Genomic DNA, 18052 nt, shown 5'->3' with positions numbered 1-18052 from the left:
ACTCCTGAAATGCTCCTTAAATTATCGAAATATCCTCCTTTATTCCTTAAAAAGGAGGCCGAATTTTGAGGGGGCTCCCTGTATAAAAGTCATCTATCTAAACAAGAAACACTGACAGATGACTTATGTGATTCAGTTTATAGCGCAAAAATACTGTTGTCATTAGTGCGGCGTGAATAACTTTATCCTCAAATGCAGTAAGAAAATGACGGTTTGTCCACACTTTCTCTGATCACAGTTCAGATGAGAAAATTCATCTCTTGTTTCAGAATGTCAGATCGACTGTGGTCTCAGTAAACAACAAGTCGAAAGTAAAAAGTAAAGATAAAATGCTTAAAACTGTCGCCCGTGCAATTAATAAAAAGCTGGGACGTCCTTCCAACGACTTAATATGTGAATTGTAAAAATGAAGAATTTGATTTTTTTATAAAAAGAAATTAATTACAATCGGTATATTGCGTTGGCTGGGATTCCAAAAAAAAAAATCTTACGCCAAACCAGTTACTATACTAAACAAAAGTCTACCAATTATTCACTGATCTCACTAAATAATAGTATATTACTTCCGAGGTTTCAAGTTCTGTATTTGATAAGTGGGGTGTTACATCTGTGTTATGTGATAATTGCAACCGGGCTCTGTAATATTTATGTCAGTTTGTTTGTTTTTTTGCCGACTGATTGCTGTTATAGGTTTGTTCCAAGTAACTGTAAACACGAACTTTGACAACCCGAACAACGACAATTTCATCCACAGCAACGTCGATTACGTGATATTTCATAAACGTCGCCTACGCGATTTACACGGAAATATCATTGAGGTTATGGTTCTGTGGATGAAATTTGACAATTCATATGGCCTTGGAACAAACCTATTGTTGACAAGTTTCAATGACGTTTCACTTCTCTCTTTTTCACTTGACGAATTAACTTATTAACGAATGTACGTTCACTTTAATTGTAACACTGTTAGAAAATATACCATACGCTAAATAAATAAACAGCCCGACCCGAAGGGAAGAGCTGTATTCCCCACTTGTAAAGTAACAACTTGGGACCTCGTAAGTACAATGCTTTACGTGATTAGGCAATGTAAATGAAAATGAAACATGCCGTAACACGTAAAGTAAATTAAAATTAAAATGATCGATTCTGAGTGTATTTTGATTTTAGAACCAATATAGTCTTTCAACTGTTTTTATTGCGCACGCATAAGATCAACTTCGGAGTAAAAACGTTGCGTCTGCAAGCTCAATATGCTGAATTATTAAGTCGTAGACTTGTTATCAAATCACAATACGGTAATAACGCAACAATCGATCATTTTAATATAATAAATTTAACAAATCTAGTACTTCATATCAAGACCTCATGTAAACATTTAGGCGAACAAAAATATATTTTTTCACAACGCAGGTGAATTTTGACGAATTTTGAAAACCGACACATTTTCTGTTTCGTGGTTTACCGTTTTTTTTTGTGAATTTTGCTTTCGTGGAGAAATCGGAAACTCAAGTAAAACACAGAAACAGAAAATATGTCGGTTTTCAAAATTCCGGGTGTGTAGTCATTTTCCCCCTCCGCTGAAACTTCGGAAACCTTTTGCTCGAAAAAAATTGGAAATTGCATTTTCTCTGGTAACACCCTATAAATGCAATTGCCCACTTTTCTTCCCTCGTTGAACAAATAACAATTTTCGACTAATATGTATTCTGATCTTATCTCTCAAATCATTATATGCAATAAAAAACAAAAAACAGAACGAAAATCTAACAAGCTGTTATACGGGGAAAAATCTGTTTTAAAAACAACCGCTGCACCAATAAAACATATAATACGAACAACAGCAGTTAATGTTTGTTTTTACACCTTTTTTTCTTCGTTTAGGTATATTATATAGTGTAATGCAATGCGGATCATCCGTCAGATGAATTAAATTGCAAATATGCGTAGCAGCAATCAGATACATTAATTGAAAAATTAACAAGATTGTTGTGTGGAAATCTACTTGCCTATAGTGCCAAGTTTTCAATTATCATAATTATATTTCTTGTATTAATTAACTTTCCAGCTTACACGTCCATATACAAAGATACACTCACTTCATATATGTATATTGGATGCCGAGAAAGATATTCGCAATATTTTAATTTACACTTTTTTAATGTTTATATTATAATGTTACATCAAAGTTATGAAGTGTAGCAGGTATGATAGGGCACGCGCTAAGGTCTAAATTTCGCCAAGAGGAATTATTTACATTTTATGATTGTGGGTATTAGAATTGAGCGAGCGATAAATAATAAATACACTAGGAGTTGTCGTTGGATTGAATAATGGATAAATTATGACAATGAAAAATTCTATGAAAATTTTTATTATTTTGTTCCACTAATTGAATCTTGGAGTAAAGCCTTTCTTGCAGTCACATATATATGTATGTCTTTAAAATATAAATAATATTATATTAATAAATGATATCAGTTATGTAATATGAATACCATTATATACGATCACGACTTGAACCCTTCCTTTTGTCAAAAACAATACCACATTTTGCAGTCACACAAAACAATTTCTTGAATTTTTTTTTCTTCTTCTTATATTCCTGTAGACTTTGCTTAAGCAATTTTCTTTCATAATCCATTGGGCGGAGCATTTGTCTTTTCTTCGCATCTTAACCATCTTTTCTAGGCATATATTTAGTTGTTGGTTCGGATGGTTTTTTTTTCTGTATTATATTATTTATTTATGTTCTAAGTAAGTCGTGCGTGCCCTAGAGTGCGATAAAACTGCAGGAAGAGAAGAATGCACTTTTATGAATCTCTTTTTTTTTGCTGTATTCTTGATATTTAAACGTATTATGTAGGTATGTTATGTGGCGCATCGTTCATAATCGTCCTAGTATACAAAATCTTCATCACAAAAAATTTTCGAATGTTAATCGAGAGTTTATTGTGATGTGTATGCTTTCCATTGTACGAACATATTATTACATGTGCGCATTTAGCGTACGGAAATGTATTGTTACGAAAAAGAAGAAGAAGAAATTGTTGCATCGATAAGTAATGAAGACCACCTAGTCCAACATTTAACCTTTCAGAAATGGCTAGTCATATGTTTTAGATAGCGATGACAACAATAAGCGATTAACCCTCGAACTTCATTCTACTATGTAACAAATGAACTGTGTACGTATTATATCATTACAAGCTAGTAAGTCCGGTAAGCATTTTTCCAAAGTCACAACCAGTAATGTAAAGTGCACAGGCATGTAAATTTTATTAAAGCAAAAACCTCTTCGGTTCGGGCTGTGACACTCCACATTTTGGAACCTCGGAAGTAATATACTATTAAAAGCATAATTTCTGACACAGAAAATATTCTGACCTAGGCGATTGGAAGTGTATAAATTTATCACCCGTGCGGTTCTTGATACAAAAACAATTGAGTTTAACCTGACCCAGCCGATCGCCTGGCTGTATTCAACAAAAAAAAAGATTTTACACAAAAACTGAGTATTGTTGGTTTGTTGACAATAGCGGCATGAATAAGAAACTTTTGATTTTTGCAATATTTTGATCTATTATTTTGAGCTTCTTCAGTAAATTTAAACAATTATTTTAGACTATTTTCTCTGAGAATTATTACATTAAAAAAATTAAATAATTAAACGAAAATCTTTTACGAAAATATCACAGAGTCATTATAAACATTACGTTTTAGTATGGGGCGAGTAATAGGAGTCTATTGGGAGCTTCAAGAATGTATTGTGTATGGTATCGTAGGAAAGCTGTGATGATAGACTTTTCGATGCATTTAAATCGAGAGCCTGAAATTTAAATTTAAATTGCATAGGAGAGGTCCTCCTGAAGGAAAAGCATCATACTTTAATTCAAAGACACTTATTTTCAGATCTCAACACATTCCCATAACTCATACTCAGTTTTTGGCTACATTTGTGTGCAACCTTTTTTTTTGTTGAGGACAGCTGCTGTGACGATTTCAATGGTTGATAGCTCCACAGACTTTTGAAAAAAAGAACATTTTGCATTTTGCACTCTGGGAATTATGACCCTCGCCTTTGTATATAAACTTCCCTCTCGTTCTTGTGAGTAAGCAAATTTTCCCGGAGGTACGTAACTTAGTAAAACGTTAAATAATCTGTGCTTTAAATTGAAAATGAGGGATGTAAAATACGTCCGTGTAACGTAGTAGTTTTTTTTACTTTTGCAGTTACAAAATAGGAAGAAAAATCGGAGAAAATATATGGTCGAGTATTTTATTGTCTCAGTATGCATAATATGCATAATATAATGTAGACAATGAAACAAAATGTGCAAACCTGTCCAGTAAGTAGTACCTATTTTTAAGAAAAGTTCACGCATCCATCAACTATGAATTTATTGAACAAGAGACGAGAAGCAGAGGGAAGCCAGCACTATTACACAATCGTCTGCTGTATAGTGTACAATAAATTGTACAAATTAATAGCAAACTTGGACCTGAGGGAAGACGAATGAAATGGCTAACATAACTGTACATTATCATATTTCTTCTTTTGTTTATCAAAAGTCGTGAGTTTTCACTACGCTTCCCACGGCACCTTTGCATTATAATTCAGTTAATTTTTTAATTTCATAGAGCTACGCGCTCCTCGTCTGCTTTATTTTAACGTTATATAAATACGCCATAGGGACATGTTAACAATGACTGTTATTGAAAAATTTAATTCAATTTCAATAAAACCAATAAAAACCGGTAAAAAGAAGCAATAAAACGAAACGAAAAATGTATTACACCAAGTGAAAACGAAAATAGTTTTACTGAATTTGAAATGAGATAAAATGCATTTTATCGCCGTTGTATTATAATTTCGCGCGATTGTTTTAACTAAAGAACTAAAAAGAAATCAAATATTGTACAAGAGCCATGCTAAAACAGCAAATAAACAGCAACAATAACAACAACAACGAAAAAAATCATTTTGTATTTTATCTAGGTAGAAGTATCGCTAGCAGATATATATACATATACGGTTTGCTCTCTTGTGTTAACATCTTAATAATGCGTTTTTCTCGATGTTTTTTTTTTCTTTCGTAAAACGGAAATGAAGTGGTTTGTCGGTTGTGTATTGAAGACTCGTGCGATCCAGACGGTGAATTAAATTTTTGCCAAACAAAAACACCTTAAACGTTGCTTCGATAACGAGCTAAAATTGTTGGCTCAAAGCTACGTGTTTGGCACCTCACACAAAAAGGATTTTGGCAATCTCTGCTACTGACACTTTAGTCATAGTGTAGATTTTCAACGAAAAAATGTCGTGTAGTTGATCGGGTCCATAAGCAAAGCACACTGTCCCGTTTCTTTACACCGGTGTTGCGACGTTTCAGTGAAAGAAAATTAAGCAAAAGACTATTAAAACTAGCCTAAACTTTGATTTAAATTCTCTGTTGCCACACATTGTAACCAGTGTACGCTGTATAAATTACCCATTGTTTTCTTAGGTTTATTTCAGTGGAAATTACCATTCGTCTAGCAAAATACATTAAATCGACTGGAAAACAACGCATCTTTTCCACATTGACTTTTGTATTTGATTGGTAGAACCTTTGTAGACTCGTATACAAACAGGAGGCGATCAGAATATAGCTCCAATTGGCTTTATACGAGTAACTCTGTATGGTTCTCCTCAGAATCAAGTCGAATAAGTTAATACAATCGAACCAAATATAGTTCGAATGGTAGATTAACAACATTACTCTTGAAGAGCAAAGCCTGGATATTTCAAACTATTATAACATAACATTATCTTAACGTGGTTAACTTTACAAAATATCTAGTATCCTAGGTCTAATAACGCAGGCATTTCGATCTATTTTAGAGAAAACGCGACATAAGAATTAGGGAATTTTCGGGAATTTTATTCCCCTAAAAAAGACCCTGGTTAGGATGCACACCCCAGAGACCGTAGAATATCATTTCTCTGACTACCATAAAAGTTTGCGTCCTTTTTTGTGGAATTCAAATCAGACTCTGATAACTATCAACTTAGAAATGTTATCTAACCCGAGTAAAATTTATAGAATAAACAACCAATGAAATCTATACGTGTGCTACTACAAGTGTGCATCGCATCATGTCATTTACTATCAATGTGATATGTGAACAGAATTTTTTTCTTTCTTTCTTCGGTAACAATATCGCAAGAAAAACAAGTACAAAAGCTTGCATGCTTCGGATAAATATTCAAAACTTTAGCGATTTTTCAATGTGTCGTGTAAAAGACGAATCGTTTCCTTTCACGATATTGTATGCATTATAAGTTTAGCTTTGATTTTCCGTTTTTTTTCACTTCTTTCTTTTTTAAATAATATCTCGTTCATTTTATTTCACTAAAATAAATATTCAAATTTATGTTAGACATGTCACAGTTTCACAGTCTTAAACATCAAACGATAAAAATGAAAAACTGGAACATTGACCATAAAAAGGACAACCTTCTTAGAAGGCAAACGACCATTCGTTCGTGTTGATTCGAAACGGAAAATAATAATAAATAAATAAAAAAACTGAAAAGAAACAAATTAATCTCTAGATTATAGTGAATTTTCTGGCGAAGATTAAAATTTAATTTACGTTATTGCTTTCCATTTACAGCGAAATTATTATGCATGAATGTTCTCTAAAAAAGCGTAGACTATCTTAATGGAATGTTTAATGATTCTTTTTCCCTTTTAACCGAATTAATTCTGATTTCCAATAAACTTTAATTGTCTGCACGTGTCACTGGGCGCTTTTTTTATAAAAAAGCAAATTTGGACATTAACCGAACAGACAGAATAGGACGGGATTCGATTCCCGTGTCACGCTTCTTTTGTGTAGTGGTTTAGTGTAAACGCTATTTTAGACAAATTTCGGTGAAATTTAGAGAAACTTAGTGAAAATATTTTCTTTGAGTTTCAACATATATTTAGCATACATTTAGACGAAATATCAGTATTTGTAATCCTGCGAAGCGTGGTTCGGTGGTCACGCTAAGCAGGCTGAACTTTATATTGATCGTAAAAGGCTGTTAGCGACATCTGAAAAATAATTTTGAAATTATTACAAATTGGTCTAAGTTACACCCCTGTAAATAGCAGTAAGTACATGCATTACATAGTTCCAGGGATCCCCCTGAAGTAGTTGCAAAAGTAGTTGCAAAAAAAATCTGTGGCTGGCAACACTGAATCTGTTAATATTAAACCAAAGTTTGGCAACTACTTTTGCAACAACTTCAGCCCTTATGTGGAAGAAGTGGTTAAAGTTGTTGCAAAACTTTCATATTAAACCAAAGTTTTGCAACTACTTTTGCAACGGCATGTATTTTTTGGGAGCAATATTATGTCAAAAAATCTGCAAAATTTCTAGCAAATTTTTGGGAGCATTTTTATTCTTTTGTCTGCAAATTTATTGTTTCCTGAGGAGCAGATTATTGAAATAAATCTGCAAATTTATTTTTTCTTCAGGAGCAATATTGTTGTCTTTCAAATTTTATGTAGAATGAGAAGCTTAAATTTTCGGTCAATCATTGAGGTCGGTACTTTTTTTCGGTCGATCGTTGAATTACGTAACTTTCCTCAATTCTAACTCGGCGGTATATTTTTTGTTATTTTATCCGGTGGCGGTGAGATATCGCTAGGACATCAAATGTTTTCTTGTAAAACTTTTGTTAATCTTTCTTTATATATGAGAAAACGTCTCTTTTGTTTAATTTCAATTTAAAAATACAATGGCATTCCAATAATTAGAAAAAAATATTTTGTTTTTGTTTTATTTGTACATAAATGGTTTTCTACAGTGAGATCTACTTTAGCTGAAAATAGTGATGTCAACAACGATATTCTAGTAAGTAAATGTGTTAGCCAATATATAAAGTGAATGGCGATGTTTAATATCTTAGCTCAACTCAAGAATTTTCTTGAGTTGAGCTAAAATTGAGATCTCAAGAAAATCTTGAGTTTTGATTTTCTTGAGTTGAGCTTCTCCTCAAGATTACTAATTGAGTTCAGTTGAGATCCCAAATCATCTCATTCCTAATTTTCTTCTCGCCGTAAAGGCGTTTTGTTGGTTCCTAGGAAATTCATCCTATTACGAAATGTAACGGAAAGGAGTTTAGTTCGTCCCTACAGAATATATTTGCCGTCTATAATTTGGTTCAGTAAATTTAAATTTTACATAAAAAAATGACACAGACTAATTATTAGACGTTGCGAGAAAAAAAAATTAACTCCTAAGTTACCGACACCGTTCCGGCGCCCGGCTCGCATTGCGGCCCTCCGCTTCGCTGCGGGGCAATGGGCCGGATCGCTCGGCGTGTTAAAACGCTTTTTATGTACAATAAAAATTGGTATTCATTTCGTAAAAAGATTAATTCTGTAGGGACGAACTAAACTCCTTTCCGTTACATTTCGTAAAAGGATGAATTCCCTAAGAACCAACAAAACGCCTTTACGGCGAGAAGAAAATTAATAATCTTGAGTTGAGTTGAGATCTCAAGAAAATCTTGAGAAATTGAAGAAAAGATTGAGTTCTTCCACATGAAATGAACTATTTTCTCATTTTTTGCCTATCGCGATACAATAATTTTGCAGCTGAAAATTGTCCCAAAAAATTGATAATTTTGCTGATTTCGAAACAATGATTTTGCTTATTGCTAAAGAATAATTTTGCAGATCAAAATTGCTCCAACCAATAATTTTGCAGATTCCGAAACTATAATTTTGCTTATCGCTGAAGAATAATTTTGCCTAACATTAAACAATAATTTTGCTGTTAAAAATTGCTCCAAAAAATAAATAATTTTGCTGAATGCAAAAAAATAAAAATTGAAAAAAAAATAATTTTGCCTTTTTGCCCTTACGTTGAAGTTTTTCATATTGAACCAAAGTTTTGCAACAACTTTAGCCACTACTTCCACATAAAGGCTGAAGTAGTTGCAAAAGTAGTTGCCAAACTTTGGTTCAATATGAAAGTTTTGCAACAACTTTAGCCACTACTTCCACATAAAGGCTGAAGTAGTCGCAAAAGTAGTTGCCAAACTTTGGTTTAATATGAAAGTTTTGCAACAACTTTAGCCACTACTTCCACATAAAGGCTGAAGTAGTCGCAAAAGTAGTTGCCAAACTTTGGTTCAATATGAAAGTTTTGCAACAACTTTAGCCACTACTTCCACATAAAGGCTGAAGTAGTTGCAAAAAACCATGGCTTCTTTGCTTTACTATTAAAGTAGTTGCAAAACTTTAGTTTAATATAAACATTTTCAGTGTTGCGAGACTATGTTTTTTTTGCAACTACTTTTTGCAACTACTTCCAAAGGCTGTTCCAGGGTTGAATCAGAAATATATTTCTATTGAAGTTAACTTGTTGCTTGTATAAAACTTATTACACATACCATATCATGAACGTGATTTCGTACTATGACTAACATTTCATAAATGCATTAAAAATGTTCATCATGCCCAATTAATACAAATTTTTTTCCTACCGACAGATAGATAGCAATTCTTCCGAACCACTGATCATCATTGTTCTTTCGATGGTAATCAACAGAGTGTTATAATTGGTGCAAAATAATCTATCATTGGCGGATTTTTATAAAAACGAAATGGGATTTTTTTCCACAAATTCAAATAAAAAGATGCAGAAACTTAACATAATTTTTTGCTGACAAAAATAAAAACTAACAGATCTTTGTCAGGCCCAATAGCAATATTACCAATATTTTTATTCTATTTTCGTAGTGAAAATGCAATGGAATGCAAGTAATATCATAATAATAATGGACAATGTCCATAGGACATATTCAAACAAAAAACCATTTCAAAGAATAATATGAAATTCACCGTAAAAAATGTAAAGCTCTCATTTTTCCTTTAATTTGTTTTTTTTTTTTCGTGTGCTATATTTGCTTCATATCCACTAAGTATTGTGCAGATATTTTTAAAACGAAATAAAATAGTCCAGGGATGCTCGTTTTGTATTTATATTTTATTCTCTTGGTGGTTCGAAGAAATTAAAGTTGGCACTAATAAAATCCAAATAGTCAAACTGCAAAAAGATCTGAACTACATACAATACCGTGAAGCTCAGACTTATTTACAAACAGACATTACAGACAAAAATATAAGAATTCTCAATTTATTTGGTTTAAACAAAACGCGAAATAGTCATTGAAGAATCTAGGGGGGAAATCCAGACGATCCACCTCAGGAAAATGAATGTTAATAGCCCTTTAGACGCTGTATGCGACGAAGCCCGTACTTTTCATGTTTCAAGGACTTTACTTTCGACACCCGCAGCATGTAATAAATATTTATATATATATATTTGTTTGCGATTTTTCGGTCATAGTTCTGCTATGAAAATAACCAAAAACTCACAATTAGGTTCTCGAAGCATCGAGCGAATCGTTTTTACAGTAACCCATTGTTCTATCAGTACGGTCAGCGTGTGATGTGTTTCGTACACTTGATTTGATTTAGTCTAAAAGTGTACGAGCTGATATGCACATGGTCATGACAAAGGTGCACTGATGAGTCGTAAACGACGAAATCAGCTTGTTTTTTGTTTATGTGATAGAAATACGTTCTGATAAAGAGTGGAGTGAAATAGTTAAATTCAATTTTCATTTGTTTTAGAGAATGTTGTGTTTTATTTTACGATTATCCACCTGTGTTCAAATGTTTGTTTTGACGAGTTGGTGATTGTGATCCTAATCCGAATATAACCTCACAGCTAACTTTGACAGGATTAACTGAACGACAAAAGTTAACGTCGGTGAATCAAAAAGACTTCTAATCCATTTAATCCATTTATTAATGTTACCTTTATTTATCTTACAAGGTTATAATGACGATCACGCATGGAAGTTTTTAATTTTTTTTTTTTAATTAACTGCAATTTGTTGTCGAGTAATCGAATTCAATAAGATTCGATGATTGGGTGTTGAATCCACGTTTTTTCAATTCTGCAATGACGAGTGCTCTGTCTTCAGCAGTGAATTCTGGATCCAAGTTGAACACATTGAACGAGGTAGCGATTTCCTTAGAATTCGGATCTTCTGGAGACTTGGCTCTCCAACAGTGAACAAAAAGCGCCCATCTCAAATTTTCACCCTGCAGTATGCTGTTGTAGGAAAGAGCTGTAAAGGGAATAAAAACAATCAGAGAGTGTGATTAGGAAATTTGTGAGTCTGACATACTTTCCAGTCTTCTTCCATATGTTCCTGGATTTCCTTCGATTCCCGTGCACAGGAAAGGATATTTGCCGTCAGGGAACGTACATTGTCTCCGTGTTAGGTCTTTATATCCACATGCTCCATCTGCAAAAGCGTTTACGTTCTTCATCAATCACAGAACATTTTCGTATTCACTGCATGGTGTAACTTTACCTACGGCAATAGCGCCACGGGTGCCACTCCAAGGTGTTTGAATATCCAACTCTCTTAAAAATGTAGTGTTTGTTGGACAACGGTCTTGATAACCCCAAGCGTCGGCAAAACGTGCTACGTAATACGCTGAGGCCAACGGCACATAATGTAGCTCATAATTCGAATACTTTCAGAATAAAAGTGATACATTAAGGAACACTGAATGAAATTGTGGTGAAAATAAAGATCTCAAAATTTAGAAAATTTGTTCAACGAGCGCCTTGGCAAAGTTGGCAAGTGTTATTGTAATTTCTTAAAACTTTTTATTCGAGGTAAACACAACGTTTTTCACTGCAAATGCTTCCGAAGTTTAAGCGGAGGTGAGAAAACGTAGACTAACGGCCTCAAATCCATTATCTTTTGATAAGTGAGTATACGATTTTCGAACTTTTATGACTTTTATTTTCACCAGGGAAAACCTTGAATCAGTTAGCTTACCAATCCCCCTTGAACTTCAATCGTTGGTCCAATGTTACGACATTGGATTCCCTTATCCAGTCTACTGGGCTTACAATGTGGATTTTTGAAGTATGACAAATTCTCTTCGTAATGGCTTCGGACAACAGTATTAAATTTAGCAGCAGCGGTTGCCTGACAGGCAATTAGAATAATGAAAATGAAGTTACTATTCAACATTTTGTCAGAATTAAACTATCTTCGATTGCGATAAAGCAAACTGAATAAAATGTTCGAGCGCTCCAACGTTTTTATAATCAAAAGTCACATGGAATTTCGAATAAATTAGGCCAACAGATGGAACAAATGCGCAAACAGAATAAACGAATAATTATAGTTTTCGCACGGTACGAAGCATTCGTAAGGGTCTATTTGTTTGCCAGTCATCGTGTAATGTGAAAAAATGTTACTATGTCCATCGCTACCACCCTTAATTTTCCTTTTTAGCCCCGTACGAAGTACTGGGGGCTTATAAGATTAATATGCCGTTTGTAACATGTTGAATTGGAAGCAGACGGTAAGGGCAAAGCATTTGTATATGTTCGTAGATAACGAATCCGCAATAAAAACAAGGCATCAGAACAGTCGGAGCGTTTGCTGCGACTGAGCCCCGTACACCTATTTAAAACCTATTTAGCTCTTAACCATTATACGTCTGTAGCCCTAATAAGCCCGTAACCCTTATTCGTCCGATAACAAAATGCTTCCGTAACCTTATTGCGTACTTGACATCATTGTCTATTTTTGCAAATTAACTGTAAGCGTTCATCTTTAAAATTGCGCTTAGCGCAATTACAAAAGCCCGTACGAAGTACTTCTCAAGTATAAAACAAAAGTGTACGATGTATCTAAGGAATCCGAATTTACAACTTTTTTTTATCCCAATTTTCTTTCGGTATTGAATTATCTGTCAAACGAAACAAAAAGTAGCAAAATCTGATCAAATATTCTCGATTAATGTGCAAAAAACACATAGGGCCGAGCAGCGGCCTTAGTCCAAGGGCCCAAATTTGAAACTTTTTTCGCCACGTTCTTTTCGGTATTCAATTACCTTCCATAGAAAACTAAATCTAGCAAAATCGGATGAGATTTACTCGATTTATGTGCAAAAAACACTTAGGGCCAAGTAGCGGCCTTAGTCCAAGGGACCGAATTTGAAACTTTTTTCGCCACGTCCTTTTCAGTATTCAATTATCTCTCAAACGAAACAAAAACTAACAAAATCGGATGAGATTTACTCGATTTATGTGCAAAAAAACACTTAGGGCCGAGTAGCGGCCTTAGTCCAAGGGCCCAAATTTGAAACTTTTTTTGTCATCATTCTATTCGGCATTCAATTATCTCTCAAATGAAACAAAAACTAGCAAAATCGGATGAGATTTATTCGATTTATGTGCAAAAACTACTTAGGGCCGAGTAGCGGCCTTAGTCCAAGGGCACAAATTTGAAACTTTTTTCGCCACGTTCTTTTCGGTATTCAATTACCTTTCATAAAAAACTAAATCTAGCAAAATCGGATTAGATTTACTCGATTTATGTGCAAAGAACACTTAGGGCCGAGTAACGACCTTTGAGCCATCCCAACAAGCCCACATTGCATCTTACCCAAAAACAATGTTCAGCAACTTTGTTCTACTCGTCAGTACCTTTCATTTGATATATCACAAGCAGCTATTGCGTGCGTATTTCGGTAGATATCGTCGAAAGACTGACTTACTGTCTGCTTCCAAATCGACATGTTACAAACGGCATATTAATCTTATAAGCCCCCAGTACTTCGTACGGGGCTAAAAATGTCCGTCTGTCCGTCTGTCCGTGACCCCCTAGCTTGAGTAAATCACAACCTTTTTTCAAAATTCTTTTTTTCCCTGATTGGTATCGACAAAAGTAAGGTCAAGTTCGAAAATGGGCATGGTATTGTCGGCCCTTCCAGAGCTAGGGCCCTATAGGTGTTTTTCAGTCTTTCGACGATATCTACCGAAATACGCACGCAATAGCTGCTTGTGATATATCAAATGAAAGGTATTGACGAGTAGAACAAAGTTGCTGAACATCGTTTTTGGGTAAGATGCAACGCGGGCTTGTTGGGAGGGCTCAAAGGTCGTTACTCGGCCCTAAGTGTTTTTTGCACATAAATCGAGTAAATCTCATCCGATTTTGCTAGATTTAGTTTCGTTTGAGAGATAATTGAATACCTAAAAGAACGTGTCGAAAAAAGTTTCAAATTTGGTCTCTTGGACTAAGGCCGCTTCTTGCCCCAAGTGATTTTTGAACATAAATCGAGTAAATCTCATCCGATTTTGCTAGATTTAGTTTCGTTTGAGAGATAATTGAATACCGAAAAGAACGTGGCGAAAAAAGTTTCAAATTTGGTCTCTTGGACTAAGGCCGCTTCTCGGCCCTAAGTGTTTTTTGCACATAGATCGAGGAAATCTCATCCGATTTTGTTAGTTTTTGTTTCATTTGAGAGATAATTGAATGCCGAATAGAATGATGGCAAAAAAAGTTTAAAATTTGGTCTCTTGGACTAAGGCCGCTACTCGGCCCTAAGTGTTTTTTACACATAAATCGAGTAAATTTCATCCGATTTTGCTAGGTTTTGTTTCATTTGAGAGATAATTGAATGCTGAATAGAATGATGGCAAAAAAAAGTTTCAAATTTGGGCCCTTGGACTAAGGCCGCTACTCGGCCCTAAGTGGTTTTTTGGACATAAATCGAGTGAATCTCATCCGATTTTACTAGATTTAGTTTTTTATGGAAGGTAATTGAATACCTAAAATAACGTGTCGAAAAAAGTTTCAAATTTGGTCCCTTGGACTAAAGCCGCTACTCGGCCCTAAGTGTTTTTTGCACATAAATCGAGTAAATCTTATCCGATTTTGCTAGATTTAGTTTTTTATGGAAGGTTATTGAATACCTAAAAGAACGTGTCGAAAAAAGTTTCAAATTTGGTCTCTTGGACTAAGGCCGCTTCTCGGCCCTAAGTGATTTTTGAACATAAATAGAGGCAATCTCATCCGATTTTGCTAGTTTTTGTTTCATTTGAGAGATAATTGAATGCCGAATAGAATGATGGCAAAAAAAGTTTTAAATTTGGGCCCTTGGACTAAGGCCGCTACTCGGCCCTAAGTGTTTTTTGCACATAAATCGAGTAAATATCATCCGATTTTGCTAATTTTTGTTTTATTTGAGAGGTAATTGAATACCCAATGGAAAGTTTGCAAAAAATTTTGGGTTTCTAAAATATTGTGGTAAATTGTTGGTTTTCTTTGAGAGGTACTTCGTACGGGCTTTCGTAATTGCGCTATGCGCAATTTTTAAAATGAACACTTTCAGTAAATTTGACCATGCCCAACTTGACTTGCATTTTGGTAACAGACGCATTAGAGGGTTGTAGACGTATTAGGGTTCCGGGCGTATTACGGCTACGGACTTATTATGGTTACGGACGAAATAGGATTACGGGTCGTACGGGGCTAAGTCGCAGCAAACGCTCCGACTGTTCTGATGCCTTGTTTTACATTTTATTTATTGAGATTTTATTTTTAAAATTTACATAGAAGAAAATAACAAAAAATACTAGGCGATACAATCAGCTTCCTGCCGTCTTGCCTGCATGGACCATTCGCTTCAATCGTTATTAAACTTTAATGGAAGTGGTCCAAGGCTCAGTACTTCGTTCTTTTGGAATGTTACCTGAATAAACTATGTGAATGTTAAACAAATGCTTCACAAGCTCGGTATTAAGTCCTGAAAACTTGTTTTCAAGGTACGCTATCGTGCTCGTGCGAGTCCATTACAATCGTTGTTTAAAAATAGTCGCACGTGGATAAAATAACAAATTCAGTGATTGACGTCAACAGATGGAAATGAACCACATAATTTGAAAGTTTAATGCTAGTTAATCACAAATTCGCAAAATGATCGGCAAACATTATACACACGTGCAAACAGGTGCTACTTAAATTAACTCAAGACGAACAACACACTCTCCGCGTGTTGTTTCATACAAACTATTTAGTGCAAACGAGCTTAATCCGACAAGCATCGATTAGGCCGTCAACCTTCAATGGATCATTAAGCAAACTTTTGGTTTAGCATTGTAGGTAGACTGATTGCGACACCAGAGACACCAATATTTATGTTTGGAAAATTATATTCGAGTGTTATTATTTCTGGAATGAACAATGGTCATTGACCATTGGCTATCTTTCTTTTGAGTTTCTTATTTAATCATTCAACTATGTGGACAAAAATCAGAGATCTTTAAGTGCTGATGCAATCTGCAATAGTTGTTAAACTAGGGAAAACTGTTGGAAATTCTTTTCTACCATTTTCCCTATGCTATCATGGCCCTACGTTAGTGAAGGGCCGTGACGCAAGTCCGTTCACACTGAAAAATTTGACAATTTTCTTCCGTAGGACTGAGGAACATCAGTTGTGGTTTTGGGCGATCAAGTAATAGTATATAAACGAACTTTGTTATTCAAAAAAATTACAAATTACGAATATAATGATAATATTTCACTTGCAGCAAGTGTTTAGCCTAAGGACGGCTTTCCAACTTAATTTAGCGTTAGTGTGTTAGTTATTTATTTACATGGCAACTGACGAACTTGAAAACTAAAGACTACAACTGACAGACTTAATTATACAAACAGGAATTAAAATATATGCAAAAAAGCTAAAAAGACGAACAAAATAACTTAAAGTGACTGATTTTCGTCGAAAACACAGGTAAGGTAAGCGAGGTAGTAGCTGACCGGCTAAGCAATTTTTCAACTTTGGTCATCAGTATCTCAGGATGATTTCGATGAAGCTAAGTTTTTCCTTCGTCAGAATTTAATTTGATCTGTTCCCATTCCGTAGAATATCAGAAATATTGACAATTAATTAATTTTTATTGTAAAAAACTGATTTTACTGAAGCACTGTTTTTGATGCAGTAGCTGACCACTAAAAAACGGATGTTTTTATACCTGACCAGTCTTGTTGCAGTAGTTGACCGCTACAAAATGTAGACATTTTTCACATTTTTCGCAATAATTTCGCATTATTCGGCACATTTTCACTATTAATTCACTGATATTAACCAATTTCAATGATAACTCATAAACTCATAAAAACACAAAATATCAACGAATTTTAATCACATCATTTTGTACACAACAATGCACATGGAAGGTGAATTTGTCACATGAAGAAAAATGTACGGAATTTGGTGCGGTCAACTACACAAACATGGCATATTTTTGATGCAATGTTTTGACCACCATGTAATTAATCAAATATTAACTTTTAGACGCTATTTATGTTAATAATATTAATTGTCGAACTATTTACTACCTAAAAACACCAAAACTTTGTCCATTAATAATTCTTTTGTCAATAAAAACCTTAAATTAGACCACACCGATCTTACGATTTTCTTAAGAAATGTGCAACTTTGTACTGAGATGGTGCACTGGTTTCATTTTATGGTTTTATCAAATAAGTAAACATAATAATCGCATTATTTTCATGAAAAAATTAATCTTTAGGCTCTAAATTTCATTTGTAATTATTTTCCAAAACTGATAAATAATGTAGCTGGTCAGGTACACCTGCACGGTCAGCTATACCCTCGCTTACCTTATTTGAACTTTAATTTTTTTTCGGTCCATCCTGTATTTTTCACAAACTTTTTGTATTTGGCAATGCTGTTCAGCATTCAAAACTCTATGTTTCTCCCGAAGAAACCAACTTTTTATCTTTTCGGGTTCTCTTGATATTCAACGAAAAGTGTGAAATAACACGGTTTTTGGACTTTGAGCCGCCGTCAAAAGTTATTGCCCAGGAACCCAGCCTGGCACCTTAACTTTTCTTCATCAGGGTGCTAACCTCTACCGAAAAACACTTTAACATGCTCCGGACCCATCTTTGGACACAGCTTTTTCAGTGGCCCCTAGACTAACAATGTTTTCAATCGAGAAAGGTTTTCTCAGTCATTTCAGTAAATGACTAACGACAAGCACGATGAAATACAGTGAGATAACAGACGATGATAAACATTTCATCTAATACTTATCTTGGTTTTTTATTTAATTTTTTTGAAACTGATCAAGAATTTATCCGAAATTTTTTTTC

General features: G+C 34.4%; 1 protein-coding gene across 1 annotated transcript in view; it reads right to left on the bottom strand.

The window, feature by feature from the left end:
• LOC119085612 overlaps positions 1-12130 on the bottom strand; it is a 31817-nt gene extending 19687 nt beyond the window's left edge. Inside the window, exons 1-4 of the mRNA XM_037196035.1 lie at positions 11909-12130; positions 11432-11597; positions 11243-11362; positions 10930-11182 (exon numbers count right to left, since the gene is read on the bottom strand). Of these exons, the coding sequence (XP_037051930.1) occupies positions 10932-11182; positions 11243-11362; positions 11432-11597; positions 11909-12106 (735 nt within the window). The 5' untranslated portion in view covers positions 12107-12130 and the 3' untranslated portion in view covers positions 10930-10931. The remainder of the gene's footprint in view (positions 1-10929; positions 11183-11242; positions 11363-11431; positions 11598-11908) is intronic.
• Between the last annotated feature and the right edge of the window lie 5922 nt (positions 12131-18052).

This window comes from Bradysia coprophila, chromosome X, assembly GCF_014529535.1.
Source record: "Bradysia coprophila strain Holo2 chromosome X, BU_Bcop_v1, whole genome shotgun sequence".
NCBI classification, from domain to species: Eukaryota; Metazoa; Arthropoda; class Insecta; order Diptera; family Sciaridae; genus Bradysia; species Bradysia coprophila.
This window is presented reverse-complemented; position numbering and strand designations above follow the sequence as displayed.